The sequence below is a fragment of the Vipera ursinii genome (assembly GCF_947247035.1).
Source record: "Vipera ursinii genome assembly, chromosome: 17".
Lineage (NCBI taxonomy): Eukaryota > Metazoa > Chordata > Lepidosauria > Squamata > Viperidae > Vipera > Vipera ursinii.
The window spans coordinates 881,628-896,672 of record NC_139530.1 but is presented as its reverse complement, the minus strand read 5'-3'; the positions used below and the strand labels follow the sequence as shown (position 1 = coordinate 896,672).

The 15,045-nt window shown below is 53.5% G+C and overlaps 2 protein-coding genes across 6 annotated transcripts; one reads left to right on the top strand and one right to left on the bottom strand.

The window, feature by feature from the left end:
- Positions 1-741: 741 nt before the first annotated feature.
- ZBTB48 (zinc finger and BTB domain containing 48) lies at positions 742-6,001 on the bottom strand. Its single transcript, XM_083375841.1, has 11 exons — positions 5,909-6,001; positions 4,597-5,259; positions 3,878-4,164; positions 3,449-3,560; positions 3,086-3,178; positions 2,555-2,641; positions 2,272-2,426; positions 2,048-2,184; positions 1,704-1,868; positions 1,412-1,500; positions 742-1,089 (listed from the first exon to the last, which is right to left on the bottom strand). The coding sequence occupies exons 2-11, from the start codon at positions 5,251-5,253 to the stop codon at positions 799-801; spliced, it is 2,073 nt and encodes a 690-aa protein (XP_083231967.1). The 5' UTR covers positions 5,254-5,259; positions 5,909-6,001; the 3' UTR covers positions 742-798.
- NOL9 (nucleolar protein 9) lies at positions 5,216-14,424 on the top strand. Of its 5 annotated transcripts, none has more exons than XM_083375839.1 (13): positions 5,216-5,336; positions 6,646-7,015; positions 7,625-7,850; positions 8,234-8,361; positions 8,716-8,854; positions 9,529-9,622; positions 9,738-9,835; positions 10,173-10,334; positions 10,583-10,865; positions 11,168-11,279; positions 11,972-12,149; positions 12,557-12,690; positions 14,153-14,424. In XM_083375839.1, exons 2-13 carry the CDS (start codon positions 6,851-6,853, stop codon positions 14,267-14,269), a joined length of 1,836 nt encoding a protein of 611 aa, XP_083231965.1. In that variant the 5' UTR covers positions 5,216-5,336; positions 6,646-6,850; the 3' UTR covers positions 14,270-14,424. The 5 variants fall into 5 exon arrangements, with proteins under 5 accessions (XP_083231965.1, XP_083231964.1, XP_083231963.1 ...); XM_083375838.1 differs by having other exon boundaries at positions 9,526-9,622; XM_083375837.1 differs by having other exon boundaries at positions 8,234-8,854.
- The last annotated feature ends 621 nt before the right edge of the window (positions 14,425-15,045 follow it).

The window sequence follows — 15,045 nt, the reverse complement described above, 5'->3', positions numbered from 1 at the left end:
GGCAAAAAAAAAAAAAGACACCACAAAGGGGAGGCATTTCCATCCAGTCCCCCACTGGGTGAAATTCACTATTTGGGAAACAGAAAAAAATGGGTCGAAATCTCTGCATTTTGCCACCTGCTTTCAGGACTGGAATAAGCCACCATCCCTGGTTCGCCGCGCTCTGTGCCTTCCCCTCTGATGAGAAAAAAAAACTTGCAAAAATGGGTAAAGAATTGCGTTTGCATAGTTGAGAAACAGCAAGGTTGTGTAACAAGGCGTGAATAGTTTGACAAGTGAAAACCCGGTCATTTTTGCTGAAAACCAGAACCCCGAAACTGCGTTTTGCTCGACCAACTTTGTCAAATGAGGCAAAACTCACTCAGCTGCCTTGCTTAGCAACAGAAGATTTGAGCTCTATTCTGGTGGTAAACTGAGGACCATTTACAATGAATATTTTCCTGTTGGGTATGTGTGCTAAGCCACAAGCTAACCCCATGGGCTGTGCTCACACAGTGTAACAAACCAGCAGTTAACCAAGTCAAAACTAACAATGCTAATTGTCTTCCAGACCAGCTTGAGAGCCCCTTCCCCACGTTCTCTCCCCTCCCCTTTTTCAATCACACAATGCTGGGGGGGGGGGAGAAATGGCCCGTAAAATGTGGCAGCTGTCTCAACCAAACCAGAAGGGTTGGAAGGGACCTCGGAGGTCTTCTAGTCCAGCCCTTTGCTCAAGCAGGAGACCCTAGACCATTCCAGACAAATGTTTGGCTAATCTTTATTTAAGGGGAGGGTCCTCGGTGTGTGGGGGGGATGCCGCTACATCCCACAGTCGTTCGGGATGGCTATGAGGAAGGACTGTTCCGTGACTTCGGCAGGGTCCAAACTCTCGTTGGAGCAGAGTCTCCGTCCGGTGGGGAGATCCACGCTGGGGGCGCCCTGGGCCAGGGCCTCCACGATCACCTCTGCGGAGCCCACCTCCAGGACGTTGGGCTGCAAAGCCACCACCACCACCTTCTCGTCCTCGATGACCAGGTTGCGTAGCTTCCTCTGGCGAGGATTGTAATTCTTGACCCGGTCGTGAATTTCCATGTGGCGTCTCAGGTGAGCCTGGCGGAGAAAGACCGGGAGATGGTCAAGGCCAGGGCGAGGAAGGTCCCTCGATTCAACCACCCCATTGCCGCGAGGTGGGCCTTCAGGACACAATGATCACAATTGGAAGGGACCTCGGAGGTCTTCTAGTCCAGCCCCCTGCTCTAACTACACAAACGTGCCATACATCTCTTAGGCACGAGGCAACATCTGGATTCTTGGCTAGATTATTTTGAGGTAAGGGAATTCTGGCCAAGGACCTGGGCAGGGGCAGGGGTGGTTTTGGACAACAACTCCCCACCTGGGGCCGACAACAAAGAAGGCGAGACACCCACAATACCTGCCGTGTGAATTTATACCCGCACTCCGTGCATTCAAACTTCCGCATCCCTTTGTGTCGACGGACGTGGACCCGCAGCTGTTCCACCGCTACGGGGACAAAAGTGGTTAAGCGGTGGCAGGGTCCCAACTCTGATTCCCCACAGAGAGCGAGCCCAAAAGGGGGGGGGTGTCTGGAGTCAGCCAGGCCTTTCCTGCTCCCCAAGGAAACGGCACCACCGGGTAAGCTGCTTTCTTCGCCGTTAGTCGCAGTGCGGGAAAAGCTGCACCAATTTTCCCGAACCGGCCGTTACCTTTGAACGTTTTCCCGCAGATCTGGCAGAAATGCGGCCGTCCCTCCTGGTGCCTGCTGGCCACGTGTCTCAACAACGGCCCTCGCTCAGTAAACCGCTGGGCACAAAACTCGCAGCTGAAGGGGCGCTCCCCCGTGTGCGTCCGGTTGTGCTTATCCAGGCTCGCTGTGAACGAGGACAGACAATAAATTGAGGGCGTGATGGCGGCCGTAATTCAAGGACTACCTGCGCAGAGCCAGAAAGTATCCTTGCCCCGTCCAGACGACCCTGCTCACTTCTCACTCGGGCAGGGAAGACGACAACCCCTCGCCCCGTGCTGCAGCCAGACCTTCGCCGTCCTGTACCTTGCGTGCGGAAGGTTTTCCCGCAGAGGTGGCACTGGAAGGGCTTCTCGCCGGTGTGGGTGCGAAGGTGCATGTTGAGGTTGGCTTTCTGGGTGAAGGCGTGCTGGCAGAATGCGCACACGTGCGGCCGCTCGTTCCTGGCAAGACAGAAAGCGCTGTCAGGTAAGACTGTGGCGTCCCAGCCCAGCGGGCCACTCCACCCTCCTCCTCCTCCTCCCCGGCACCTGTGCTTCGCCTTGACGTGCATCTGCAAGCCGTTCCGGCTGGACGCGCGGTGGCCGCACTCTTCGCAAACAAACAGCTTCTCGCCGCGGTGCTTGAAGGCCTCGTGCAGGTTGAGCTCTGTGCGCGAGAGGAAGCATTTGGAGCAGGAAGAGCACTAGAGGAGAAGAGACGGGTCCGGATGAGGGAAGGGGCACAGCCCGCCCTTTCCGGCGGGCAAGAAACGAGTTGGCCTCTGGTCTGTCCGTGTTCGCATGTGTGGGAACCCCGCGTCTGACGGCTCACCGCGTGGGGCTTAGGGGCGCCGTGCAGCTTGATCAGATGGCTTTGTAACTCCTTCTTCTGCATGAACTGCTGAATGCAGGAGCAGCACTGCAAAACAGACGGGCACCGCTCAGTGCCAAGGTGCCGGGGAGAGGGAGGGGACTGGAGGTGTTCTCCCCCTCCCCCTGGCTGCAGCGCCCTTCGAATGGGCTGGGTTGGCAACTCCTGGCTGGGCGGGAGTTGCCACCGCAGGAAAAAGAGGCAGAACACTAGAAATATACAGAGCAGGCCCTGAATTCCCCCTTAATGGGGATTTCTACAATACGCAGGTCAATTTCCAGATACAGATGACCTGGCTTAGTGTGATGGGCAAACCCACCTTTGCAACCACCCTGAAACTGAGCTTATATTGTATTTCTCGGCGGTGAGGGCAAGGGTAGGGAAGCATGGATCCAGCCACAGCTGGGCTGTCGTGCCTTTGGGAGCAATTTCTCAGCGCGCCACCCGTCCTGCGGTCTCAGACAGCACCGCTTGAGCGCAAGGCAGGCTGACCTTGTAAGGCATCTCGCCCGTGTGGGTCACCATGTGCAGCCGGAGTTCGACCCGCCTCTTGAAGACCTCTTGACAGACAGAGCAGGTGTGCACCTGGCAGAAAGGGGGAGGGGGAGAGAGAGAGAAAGAAATCAGGGGGGCTGGAAAGAGGGAGGGCCGTCCCCTCTCCCAGGAGGCTCACTCGGGACCCGTTTGGAAAGCAAGTAGGTGGACAACAGAACGACAAAGTTGCGGCCTTGGAGGTCTTCTAGTCCAACCCTCTGCTCGAGCAGGAGGTGAAACACAGTTCTACAACCAAGCCCCAAAGTCTCGTGGTCTGTGGCTCTCCAACCAGCTCCAGGAAAGACCTGCCATCCCAAATACCTGCTCCGAACGGCTCACGCAGTTCCTGGCTTCGTGATCCAGCAGGTTTTCCTTCCGGAAGTAGCACTTCCCACACTTGGAACATTCAAAGGGCTTCTCCCCTGTGTGCTTCCTTCAGAGCATGGAGGAAAATAGCAAAAAACTGGGTCAAATTAGCTTTGGGCCTTCCAGGGAGTGAGGCTGATCATTGGTCATTCCTAGGAGATCGATCGATCATCGGTCGTTCCAGGGAGTGAGGTTGATCGCTGGTCGTGCCAAGGACTGAGATTTTTCAACGGTCCTTCCAGGGAGCGTGCTTCGTAAAGCACAGAGCTAACTCCACCCCAAGGACAGGTGAGCAGAGACATCCCTCCCTTTCCTTCAACAAATTCCCAGAAGCCTCCTCCTCCTCCCCCTTCTTCCCTCCCTCCACAAGCGCCCCAAACTTACCTGTTGTGGACCTTCAGGTAATACTTGCTCAGGAAAGACTTATGGCAGGTGGGACATTCAACCGGTTCAGCCGTGCCTCGGCGGGCTCCGAGGGCCGCAGCCTTGAGACGGTGACTGTTTCCGCTGGTTTTGGAGCTGCTGCAGGAGGCTCTGGTTAACGTTGACCTCTTCCTCACCTGGATGCTCTTCTGATCCGGGACGTAATCCTCATCCGTGTCATCCTTTCCCCTCCCTCCGTTGTGATCTTCTGAGGGGAGATCACTCGAACCCAGGACCTCTGGGGTCTCCTGCTCGGAAGGAAGCACATGGCTGCTTGTAGATATCCATGAAAGCAGAAGCACTCTTGCCCTCAATGAGGCCTGGCTCCTTGGCCAGTCCAAACACATAAAGGTAAACATTTTTTTAAAAAAGTAGGTAGTGACAATCCAAAATTTCAGTTTCTAAGCGAGACAGGCCACTTGAACCCGTCCCCAATTCCTCGACCGCATCCCCATTTTTAGCAAGGGGTTACTTAAGGCAGATCTCCCTTGCCCCAAATCCCCAAAACCTAGAATAGGGAAGAATCTCACAGCACCCCAATTTCCCCATTCTCCAGAGAAACCCACAGCAAATCACTCCCAGTTTTTCAAGACACCCCCCCCCCCCATCACTTTCCTTGCTTCCCCGTTTTCTAGGTCAGGAAGGGCAATTCCTAGAGAACACGTTACTCCGCACGCCACCTCATCGCCGGCGCCCGCGTCCTCGGCGGCTTCACTTTTCAGGGACCGTTTAAGTTCCTTACATTCCGGGGTCTCCTTTACGTCGCCTGCGAGGCTTACAAGGTTTGTTTTGGGGACCCTTTTCAACTTCCCCTGAAGGAGGGCAGGGCCGTCTCGTGGCCCCTGAGCTCCTTTGACACCCCGGGTCCGGGGGCTTTCCGATGCTGGGGGTCCGGGGGGCGCCGCCTCACAGGTCGACTCCCCCGGCGAGGTGGCATCGGGGTCTGTGTCGATGAGAACGTCACCGTTCTGCTCGCCGCTGTCCGAGCAGCCGGGTTGAAACTCCTGGCACAGCTGGATGGCCTCGGGGATGCAGAGCTCCTTGGCCATCTCCAGCAGCTTGTCCCGGTTGTCCGAGGTGACGGCCAGGTGTCCGGTGTAGAAGAAGTCCAGGACGAGGGTGAAAACCTCCAGGAAGGTCTCCGGAAGGATGATTTTGCCGGCGGCACCATTGTAGAGGGTTTGGAAGAAGGAGCTGCAGCAGGCCAGGACGCTCCAGTGGGCTTTGAAGACCAGGCTGCCCACTGCCAGGGTGGCATCGCAGAACTGGCCCTTCTGCCGCTGGAGGTTCAGCTCCTGAAGGACCCGCACGCTATGCTTGACAAACACCCCCTCCATGGCGCCCTGGAAGGAGAAGGACAGGGAGACCGTTGGAGAGGACGGCCGAGGAGGAATCTGCCCCACAGGTGGGCTTTGTGCAGGTGGGGGCTTCTCAACCTCAACCCATTTTAAATATGTCTGGACTTCCACTCCCAGAATTCCCCCGGGCAGCCAGGGGACCCTGGTAGGGCCAGTTTTTGCACCTCGAAGGAAACCAGCATGCAGTGCTCTCCAAGAGTCGGCAGAGGCACATGGGTCTTAGAGACCCCACCCCACCTCTCCAGCCCGGCCTGGGGCTCGTGGCCAAGGTGGGAAGAGGAGGTCCCGTGCAATTGGTATGCAATGAGCATGCAGCGGGTTTGCAAGGGGCACTGCAACCCCAAAGGCCAGCAGAGGCGCATGGGTCTTAGAGTACCACCCCCACCTCTCCAGCTCGGGCTGGGGTTCTTTGCAAAGGTGGGAAGAGGGTCCTTCGTGCAATGGGTTCTAGAGTCCCACCCCCGCGCCTCTTCTTGCAACAGCGGCTCTGCCTGCAGGGGTGGACCCATCATCCACCCACCTGGACCCATCATTCCCAGGCCGTCATAGCACCCGCAGAAGGGCTCTCTCTGCCTCCTTCCCAGCCCTATCAGCCGATAAGGACCCCCGTCCCTCCCCAAAGACCCCTGCTCACCTCGCACACGCCCCCCACTCACTGTCCCCGCCGGCAAGGGAAGCGGGGAAGCGCCATCTTGGCACGGGCAGAGACGTGCGTGACGTCACCAAGGGGAGGGGGCGCGCGGTATGCTAATTAGAGGGCGGGCCGCGTCCTTCGGCCCCGCCCCCTTCCCAGCCCCACGTGTTGATTGTGATTTTTTTGTAAAGAGGGTGAAAGAGACGGTGCAACCTCTGAACCCATGCTTCCCAGCCAGCCAGTACATAGGAGGGATTTAATTTAGAAAGAGGGTTTTTTTTTGCCCCCTGTTTTTTTTTTAAAAAAACTTTATTTTTCACCTATTTTAAGATGGGTAGACTTCAACTCCCAGAATTTATGCTGGGAGTTGGAAGTCCAACGCTCTTAAAAGACATTTACATTTTTGCATGAGCTTTTCTGACTGGGGAATTCTCCAAAAGTCCTTAATCCTCTGTGATTTCATTTCCTTGGATTGAAAAGGCCAAGGGGGTCTCCTGCCTGAACAGGAGGTTGGGCTAGATGACCTCCAAGGTTCCTTTCAGCTCTGTTATTCTGAAATGAATATTTAATCAAATCTTTCCTCTGTGAATTAGACTTTTAAAAACTTTGTCTGCATCCTCGGGAACTCGAGGATTTGTGAGGTCTGCAAACTCGAAGGGGTTTCCCCCCTTCCCAGGAACACGTCATCTCAAAAAACAAATCCTCATTTTTCCCTTTACATATATATATCTTTGTAGGCTTCTTTTTATTAGCCGAAACATTCTCGGGAGATAGAATCCAAGCGAAGAAGGGACTCGTCTACCCTGCCGCAGCTCTACCAGCACCAAAGGAGGCGGGCCAGAGGCGTGGCGGGCCGCCCTCTCGCGAGAGTCCCCGAGATCTCGCAAGAAGACGGCAGCGGGGCCGCCGTGGAGTTTCTTCGCTGCCGCCGGGGAGGTCTGCATGGCGAAGCGCCGATCGGCCGGCCCGAAGCGGCTCCAGGACGGGAAGGCCCGCCCAGAAAAGCCGCCTCCAGCGTCTCCGCCGGGGCTCCCTGCTGAACCGGCCCCGCCGAAAGCCGTTTCGGCGGGCGAAAACCGCGCGGCGCTGCTGCTCCGCCCAGAGGAGGTGAGCCTGGGCGGGGTCATGCAAATGAGGGGGCGGGGCTCCCTTGGGGGCGGGGCCCGGAGGCTGCTCTTTTCGTTGTGGGTGGATATTTGGGGGTCTCCTCTGCTTTCTGGGGGGCTTTAGGTGCCTTTCCCCTGCTGGGCTCCCCCTCTGCCGACCCCGAGGACTAAATAACTAATGTAGGCAGTCCTCGGCTTACGATCACAATTGAGCCCAACATTTCCAGACAGTCGTTAAGCGAGTTTTGCTCTATTTTACGGCCTTCCTTGCCACGGTCGTTCAGTGAATCGCTGCAGTTGGTTAAATTGGCAACGTGGTTATTAAGTGAATCCGCGCCCCCTCCCCATTGATTTTGCTGGTCAGAAGGTCACAGAAGGGGATCACATGTCCCTGGGACACTGTGACCGTCATAACTATGAGTCAGTCGCCAAGCAACCGAAATTCAATCACAATGGATGATGCGACGGTCGTTTAGTGTGTAAAATAATGCAAAGCCGCTGTTTTCAGTGCCGTTCTAACTTTGGTCGTTAAACAGATCATAAGTCTAGGATCGACCGTTAACGGCGGCAGCTTCCTATCTCCAATCTTGTTCTGCCTTCTTCTCCCCAGACTCTGACATTCACGGGAAAGTGTCGCCTGACCTGCCTGTATGGATCCGTGCAGGTTTTGGGGTTCACAATCACGCCAGACCAGCCCCCTTACCCTCTGTTCTCCCCCCACACCTACTGTGCCCTCACCGTGGAAGCCGCTGCCGGCAACAAGGCTACGGAAAAATCAAAGAAGGAGATGAAATTGGAAGCCAAGGCGGCTCTCCGAGCACACTTGGTGCCCCGGGGTAAGGGGCAGCGAGGAGATGCGGGGTGTTTATTTCTGTGTCTTTGCTCATTGATCTCTTATGGGGTTTGCAAATAAGGGGAGAACGTATGCAACACTCTCCCCACCACCTCTTTCCCCCTGGGCTGAGAGAGAGGGATGGCCCAAAAGTCACCCAGCCACTCTGGCAGAACTGGAACTCACCATCTCCTGGTCATTGGCTCCATATCACTCCAATGGCTTTCACGCAGGATTAGAACTCGCAGTCTCCTGCTTCCTAGCTAGTGCCCTAACCACTAGACCAAACTGGCCGTTGATGCGTTTCTAAGAATGTAACACCCTGGTGGCGAGTTGGGCAGTTGAATGAAATAAATAAAATCTCTGGGTGTCTCCTTCGTTTTTCAGAGGCCAGGTGCAGATTGCTGAAAGGCTTTGGGCCCCACTGCTCCGTCCTTCTGCTGGAACAGCTGGACACCCCGGCGACCAAGTTCCTCCTCAGCCACCCGGAATTCTCCCAGATTTTCAGAGCGAAAGTGAGTTCCTGGGGTCTCCTCAAGGCAGGCAGTGCTCGACTTACGACGGCGAAGGAAGGAAGGGAGAAAGAAAGAGAAAAGAGAAAGGAAGGAAGAAAAGGGGGAGGGAGGGAGGAAGAGAAAGGGGAAGGAAGGGAAGAAAGAAAAAGAAAAAAGGAGAAAGGTATGCAAGAAGGGAAGGGGGAAGGAAGGAAGGGAAGAAAGAAGAGAGACAAAAGGGAAGAAAGAAAGAAAGAAAGAAAAGAAAATCGTGTTCCAAGCGCTCTGCAGCTGAGCACTGCTAAGAGCAGAAGACCCCTCCCCCCTTCCCCAGCCTCCTTTCGGCTCATCCCCCTCCTCTCTTTTCCTCTCCAGAAACAGGCGGCCTTCTCTTTCACCCCGGAAGACCCCGTGCTGGCTGCTGCCGGCCTGGGCAGGCTGGAGCCCGGCCGTGGCCTGCTGGTATCCCAGAGCATGCGCTCGGCCATTGGGGAGCTGATCCACGCTTGCCGGGGTGAGTTGCCCATTTTTTTACCCCGCCTTGAGGAACAGACCAGGGTTTTTTCTTCATGTCAAATATTTTTTTTTAGTTGATCAATAGACAAAATAACAGGAGCGAAGGGGGGAAGAGGGGGGAAAAATTCCATTGACTTCCAAGTCCTCTTGGAATAAGATGAATAAGGTGATAAGAGACACCCTCTACTTTTTCCTTTTACATAATGCGGATAGTCCTCGACTTACAAACAATTCGTTTAGTGTCTGTTCAAAGTTAGAACAGCACTGAAAAAGGGGGCTTTTTTCACACGACCGTTGCAGGATCCCCATGGTCATACGATCAAAATTCAGGACACTTGGCCACTGACTGCTATTTATGACGGTTGCAGCGTCCCGGGCTCCTGTGACACCCCCCCCCCTTTTTTTTGTGACCTTCCGACAATAGGAAAGCCAGATTCACTTAGCAACCGAGTCACTGACTTAACAACCGCAGGGATTGACTTAACCACAGTGGCCAGAAAGGTTGTAAAATGGGGCAAAACTCACTTAACAACATTCTTGCTCAGCCACAAACATTTTGGTCCCTGATGGCGGTCGTAAGCCGAGGACTCCCTTAAATCCTCTTCCCTGTGCTGAATTCTTGCATCTTCGCCCCAAAATCTCATTCACGTTCTTTTGCTTGCTTTTCAGTAGAAGATGAAGGTTGCCCGATTATCCTAGTGTACGGCCCCAAAAGCGCCGGAAAATCCACCTTCAACAGATACCTGATGAATCTTTTATTAAACTGGTGAGTGTTTCTCCCCCCACCCCAGCTCTCCTAAGCTTGTTCTCTCGTACGTATGCTTGGTTTTTCTTGAATGATTCCTGGACTGTTTCTCTCTCTCCCTCTTTTTAAATTCTAGCCTTCCCTGCCTGGAGTACCTGGAGTGTGATTTGGGTCAGCCGGAGTTCACCCCGCCGGGCTGCATCTCCCTGGTTAACGTGCGGGAACCCCTTTTGGGTAGGTGCCTTGCAGGATTCTTTTTTTAAAAAATAAAATAAAAGCTTAAAAAACAGTTTCCGAGAAAGCAGAGAAACAAGAGCTTAAGGCCACAATGGGATCCGGGATTTCTATTGTTAAGCAAGTTGGTTATTAAGGGAGGGCGATGGATGGGGTGTGTGTGTGAGAGAGAGAGAGAAAGCTGATAAACATATATGTGTGTGAGAGAGAGAGAGATGAAGGGCACCTGTTACACAACTTTTTGTGCCACATCTCCCCACCAGCCCCAAATGTTTATAATTAACCCTTCTGCCTTCGGACCATTGCAATTTCGGCCCGGCCCCTCTTTCCGCTTCAGGTCCGCCGTTCACCCACCAGCGCCCCCCTTGCAAAATGGTGTACTACGGGGACAACTCTTGCGAGCACGACACCGAGCGCTACCTCGACACGGTGAAGTACGTCTTTGGAGGCTACGAGAGAGATGTCCCTCTGCTGGTCAACACCATGGGATGGGTGAAAGGTAGCACCAAGGACCCCACAGTCCTCCTCCCTCTCCTCCTCCTCCTCTCTGCAAACTCCCCCTCCCTTCTAGCGCTCATGACCTTCCCTCCCTGGGCCCTGAAACGTCCAGAAGGACACCACCAAGCTCAGAGACCACCGAGGGCTTCCCAAAGCAGACCCTCGCGGCCTGTGACCCCTCTTTTCTGGCTCATTCTGGTCCTCGCCCTCCCCGCTCCACCCTCCTTTGCTTCTCCTGTCCCCCCCCAGGGGCCGGCTTGCTGCTCCTGATCGACCTCATCCGCTTGCTGGCGCCCACCCACGTGGTCCAGCTGAGCCCCGAGGGTTTCAGAGACCTCCCTCAGCTCTCCGCCGACTACATCCGTGTGACCGCCGGCCTGCACACCCGAGGGAAGCCCTCCCTCAAAAGGAAAACCCCTGGCGGAAGTTGGGAGCGCTGCCGGAACCAGCAGGGCTCCCATGCTCCCCAGCCTGGGCATCAGTTGCTGTGTGTCCAGCCAAACTTTCCGGGCGCCGGAGTCCCTGGCAAAGGGTAGGTGTCGGCTCAGGGCGTAGAGAGATGGGGAGCACAGCCGAAAAGGATCCTAAACGCGTTTTCTTTCCCCCGGCTGTTCTGATCTCGCCTCTTTTGTCACACTCCTTCCCTGATATTTTCTGGATTAAATTTGTAATGATACACGCAAGTCCTCGGCTTAGCGGCCATTCATTTAGGTCGGCTCTTTTATGACTCGTGGACTTCAACTCCCAGAAACTCAGCATCAGGAATTTGGGCTACATTTTGGGCGTACGTCGCGGTTTCCTGTCTCGGATGTACCTCTCTGTTGGTCCTTGCAGGCGAGCGCACAGCAGTACCTTGCGAAGTCTCACTATGGTCGGCTACCTGGCCCAGCTGCAGCCTCCAGACCTGGAAGCGGTGGTCCCCTTGCCCAGCCTGGTGCCTTATCAGGTAATGCCCTGCTTGGGGCGAATTGCCACCCTTGGCAGGCGGAGGAAATGGGGGATCTCTCTGGCGGCCGTGCTGTCTGGCTATCCCTGTGCAGCCCGGCACTGATCACGTAACCCAGTTTGGTAATGAAACGTCTGCAGGAAAACCGCCAAGCTGAGAGAGCACCGAGGACACTCACAGTCCTTCTCCTCCTCCTCCCTTCCTCCTCCTAGCACAGATGACGTTACCCAGTTTGGTAATGAAACGTCTGCAGGAAAACAGCCAAGGTCAGAGGTCACCAAGGGCCCCACAGTCATTGTCCTTGTCCCTTCCTTCTCTTCCTCTTTGCAAACCCCTCTCCCTTCTAGCACTGATGATGTTCCCTAGCTGGGTCATGAAACGTCTACAAGGACCCCGCCAGCCTCGGAGAGTACCAAGGACCCCACAGTTCCACAAATATCCCCTTCTACCAGCGTCCCTGTAGAATTTCCACTGTCTGGGGACAGCCTCCCTAAAGCTCAGCCAGTTCCTCTCCAGGTCTGCCACCCAGGGGTCTTCCTGATCGTCTGAAGTTGAAGATCTGCCTCCGCCTTGCCGCCTCTTCCTGCCCTAAATCCAGATATCCCTTTAGCCGCAGTGACAGGCCTTGGCTTGACGATGTCCCCCAACAGAAAGCGAACTGACCCCTTCTCTTTCTCCTCTGGGTCCCCCAGGTGCCCTTCAGCGCCGTTGTCCTGAAGGTGATCCACGTCGACGTGGCACCAACCCACATTTTGTGTTCCCTCAATGCCAACTGGGTCGGCCTGTGTCACCTGCCGGAGGAGATCCCGTGTAAAGCCGAGGGTCCTGTGGTGTTGACACAGACCCCCATCTGCGATTGCCTGGGCTTCGGTAAGGGGTCTGATTTGCATTAATTTGCAGGTTTATTTGGATGAGCTAAAGCGCCCCTATCATCCATCGGTCCTTATCTTCTTCTCGTGCAGGAGGGACTGGGTAGTCCGTGCAGGTGATCCTCAATTGACGTCGGTTTGTTTTGCGGCCCTCCAGAGTTAACAATAAAACAAAAATAAAATAAAATAAAAATCCTGTTTTTTTCTTTAGAGCGGAGGTGTCCAATCTTGGGAACTTGTGGGCTTCAACTCCCAAATCTCCATAGCTGGGTGGGGAATTCTGGGAGTTGAAGTCCACAAAATCGCCATAGTTGGACACCTCTGCTTTTTAGGCCCATTTTGGATCTAACTGTGTCCTTTGCTAAATAACCAGAGGTTGAAAGCTGAAATTTTATTCTTTTAAAATAGGAATTGTCCGAGGAGTGGAGATGACCAGCAAGCTTTACTATATCCTGACACCGTTGGCTCCGGAGAACTTACGCCGTGTGAACTGTTTGCTGATTGGGAACATTGCCATCCCGAATTGCATCTTTTTGAACCAAGTAAGTGGACGGAGGACCGCTTAAGGTGATGCGGAGAGAGAAAAATGTGGTTTGCCAATCCTTTACAAATGTCAACAGGCAGCAAAGAGGTGATCTCTTTTAATCCCCCTCGCTGCGCTTTAGTTATGCATAATAGGAGGCTTGAGCTCAAACTCAAATGTGGGCAGCCATGCAGAAGATCAAAGGAAGTGTGAACTCCTTGTTTTGCAAAAGGGGCACCACTCCCAATATGGAGGATGAATTATGAGGAGGCCTGAATGGGAGTGTGGTCTTAGCACACGATCCCGTAGGAGGAGGAGGAAAACACGTCTCGTGTGAAGTCGGTTTTGCTCCACGAAAAAATCAAGTTGCCAGTCCTTATTACTGCAGTTGACACCTGGGGTCAGAATTTCCATCACTAAGCAAAGAATTGTTAAGTCAGCTGTGCCCAATTTTACAACCCTTTTTTTCCTGGGATGGTTAAGCAAATCACTGGTCATTAAGTGAATCGCAGGGTCGTTTAAACAAATCCACCAGGAAATTCCTCCTTAGTTCTAAGGTGGATCTCTCCTCGATAAGCTTCCATTCATTGCTTCTTGCCTCCCTCAGATGGAGAATAATGAAATAATAGTTGGAAGGGACCTTGGAGATCATCTAGTCCAGCCCCCTGCTCAAGCAGGAGATCTTATATCATCTGGGTCAAATGGTTGTCCAGTCTTTTCTTGAAAAAGTCCAATAATGGAGCACCCACAACTTCTGGAGGCAGGCTGTTCCTTCCATCCTTCCGTCCGTCCGTCGTGTCTATCTCTATCTCAGAATCACAGAATCCTAGGGCTGAAAAGGACCCTGGAGGTCTTCTAGTTCAGCCCCCTGCTCAAGTAGGAGACAGTGTACCACCTCGGACAAATGGCTGTCCAGTCTCTTCTTGAAGTCCTCCAATGACGGAGCACCCACAGCCTCTGGAGGCAAGCTGTTCCATCTATCCATCCATCTCTCCCTCCCTCTGTCATGTATCTTATCTGTCTATCTCAGAACCATAGAAACCTAAGGTTGGAAGGGGCCTTTGAGGTCTTCTAGTCCAGCTCCCTTCTCAAGCAAGAGACCCTCTACCATTCCAGACAAGTGAATGTCCAGTCTCTTCTTGAAGACCTCCAATGATGGAGCACCCACAGTTCTACTGATTAATTGATCTCGCAGACAAGAAATTTCTCCTTAGTTCCAGGTTGCTTCTCTCCTTGATGAGTCTCCATCCTTAGGGATCATCCCGTTGAGATAACCATCAGCCCTGGAGACAGTTGCCCCATAGCAGCACACAGCACCACTCCCTGACAGATAAAGGGGTGTATGTGTGTGTGTGTCCAAGGCTCCAAGCAGCATTTGGAAACCTGTCTCCTGGATTCTCGGTGTCTCGAAGCATCTCATGAGGACTAGTGCCCCATAACAGCATCTGCTCCATTCTCTCCCTGCCTCTCTCTGCTTTTAGGCCAGGACCGGTGGGGAGATCCCTTATGTCACCTCGGATTACAAATACGATGTTTCTGGCGCTGGGAAATTAAAAATTAAGAAACATTTGCAGAGGAGGGAACACCGTCGCCTGTGAATTCCTCCTGCAGAAGGATTCGTCTCCGGGACCTAGTGGGCTTCCCGTCAGCAAGCCGGCGCGTGGCGTTCCCTGCCATTCCCTTGGTGAAATTTGGCTCCTCCTGTGATGAGTGTATTTTTGTTACGATGCTCAAATTAAAACATTTTGTATAAACCCGGTGGGTGAATCTGATTCTCCACATCCCTCTTGAGAACCGGTTGGAGGCCGTGAAATCAAGATTGAATATTTTTGTTTGTTTGTTTGAGTCCTTATTTTCTATGTAAAAACAAACTTAAAACACGAAAGCCGTAAAAAAATATTTTTTTTTACAGAAACAAACAACGCCAAGAAGTAATGCCGCTTTGCCACCCTTGGGACAAGGGGTAACTTAGTGTGAATTGCGCCTTGTCATTTTAGCAGGATTTACACTTTTTGCCAAGCGTGCATGCACACACACACACAAACACACACCAGTGCGGTTTGCAGCTAAATTCTGCTTGTTAAGGAAGCCACGAGGTTGTGGTTGCTTTGCGGTGCCCAGAACAATAGAGGCACGCTGCGTGTTTGTTTAATCTATAATCCTTTTTATTCTCTCCATCATTGGAAAAAGGGATTATGTCCAGTGGCCGACTGTCTGCCCGAGGGAAAGAAAAACAAAAATTAAGCAGAAACAGCAAAATCAGGGTTGAAAATAAGCCAGAACTGGAGGAATTAATCCCATAAAAGCATTCCTGGGCTGGAGGCTGCAGCATGCTCCGCCTTCCTCTTGGTCATGTGACCCCAGCTTCATTCCT

Coding starts and splice junctions, on each gene's coding strand:
- NOL9 (XM_083375836.1), top strand. CDS start 6,851: ATGGCGAAGCGCCGATCGGCCGGCCCGAAGCGGCTCCAGGACGGGAAG. Junction 7,016..7,624: donor TGCTGCTCCGCCCAGAGGAG/GTGAGCCTGGGC, acceptor TCTTCTCCCCAG/ACTCTGACATTCACGGGAAA. Junction 9,623..9,737: donor ATGAATCTTTTATTAAACTG/GTGAGTGTTTCT, acceptor TTTAAATTCTAG/CCTTCCCTGCCTGGAGTACC.
- ZBTB48 (XM_083375841.1), bottom strand. CDS start 5,253: ATGGAGGGGGTGTTTGTCAAGCATAGCGTGCGGGTCCTTCAGGAGCTG. Junction 4,165..4,596: donor ACGCGGGCGCCGGCGATGAG/GTGGCGTGCGGA, acceptor CCTTCCGAGCAG/GAGACCCCAGAGGTCCTGGG. Junction 1,501..1,703: donor CTGCGGGAAAACGTTCAAAG/GTAACGGCCGGT, acceptor TTGTCCCCGTAG/CGGTGGAACAGCTGCGGGTC.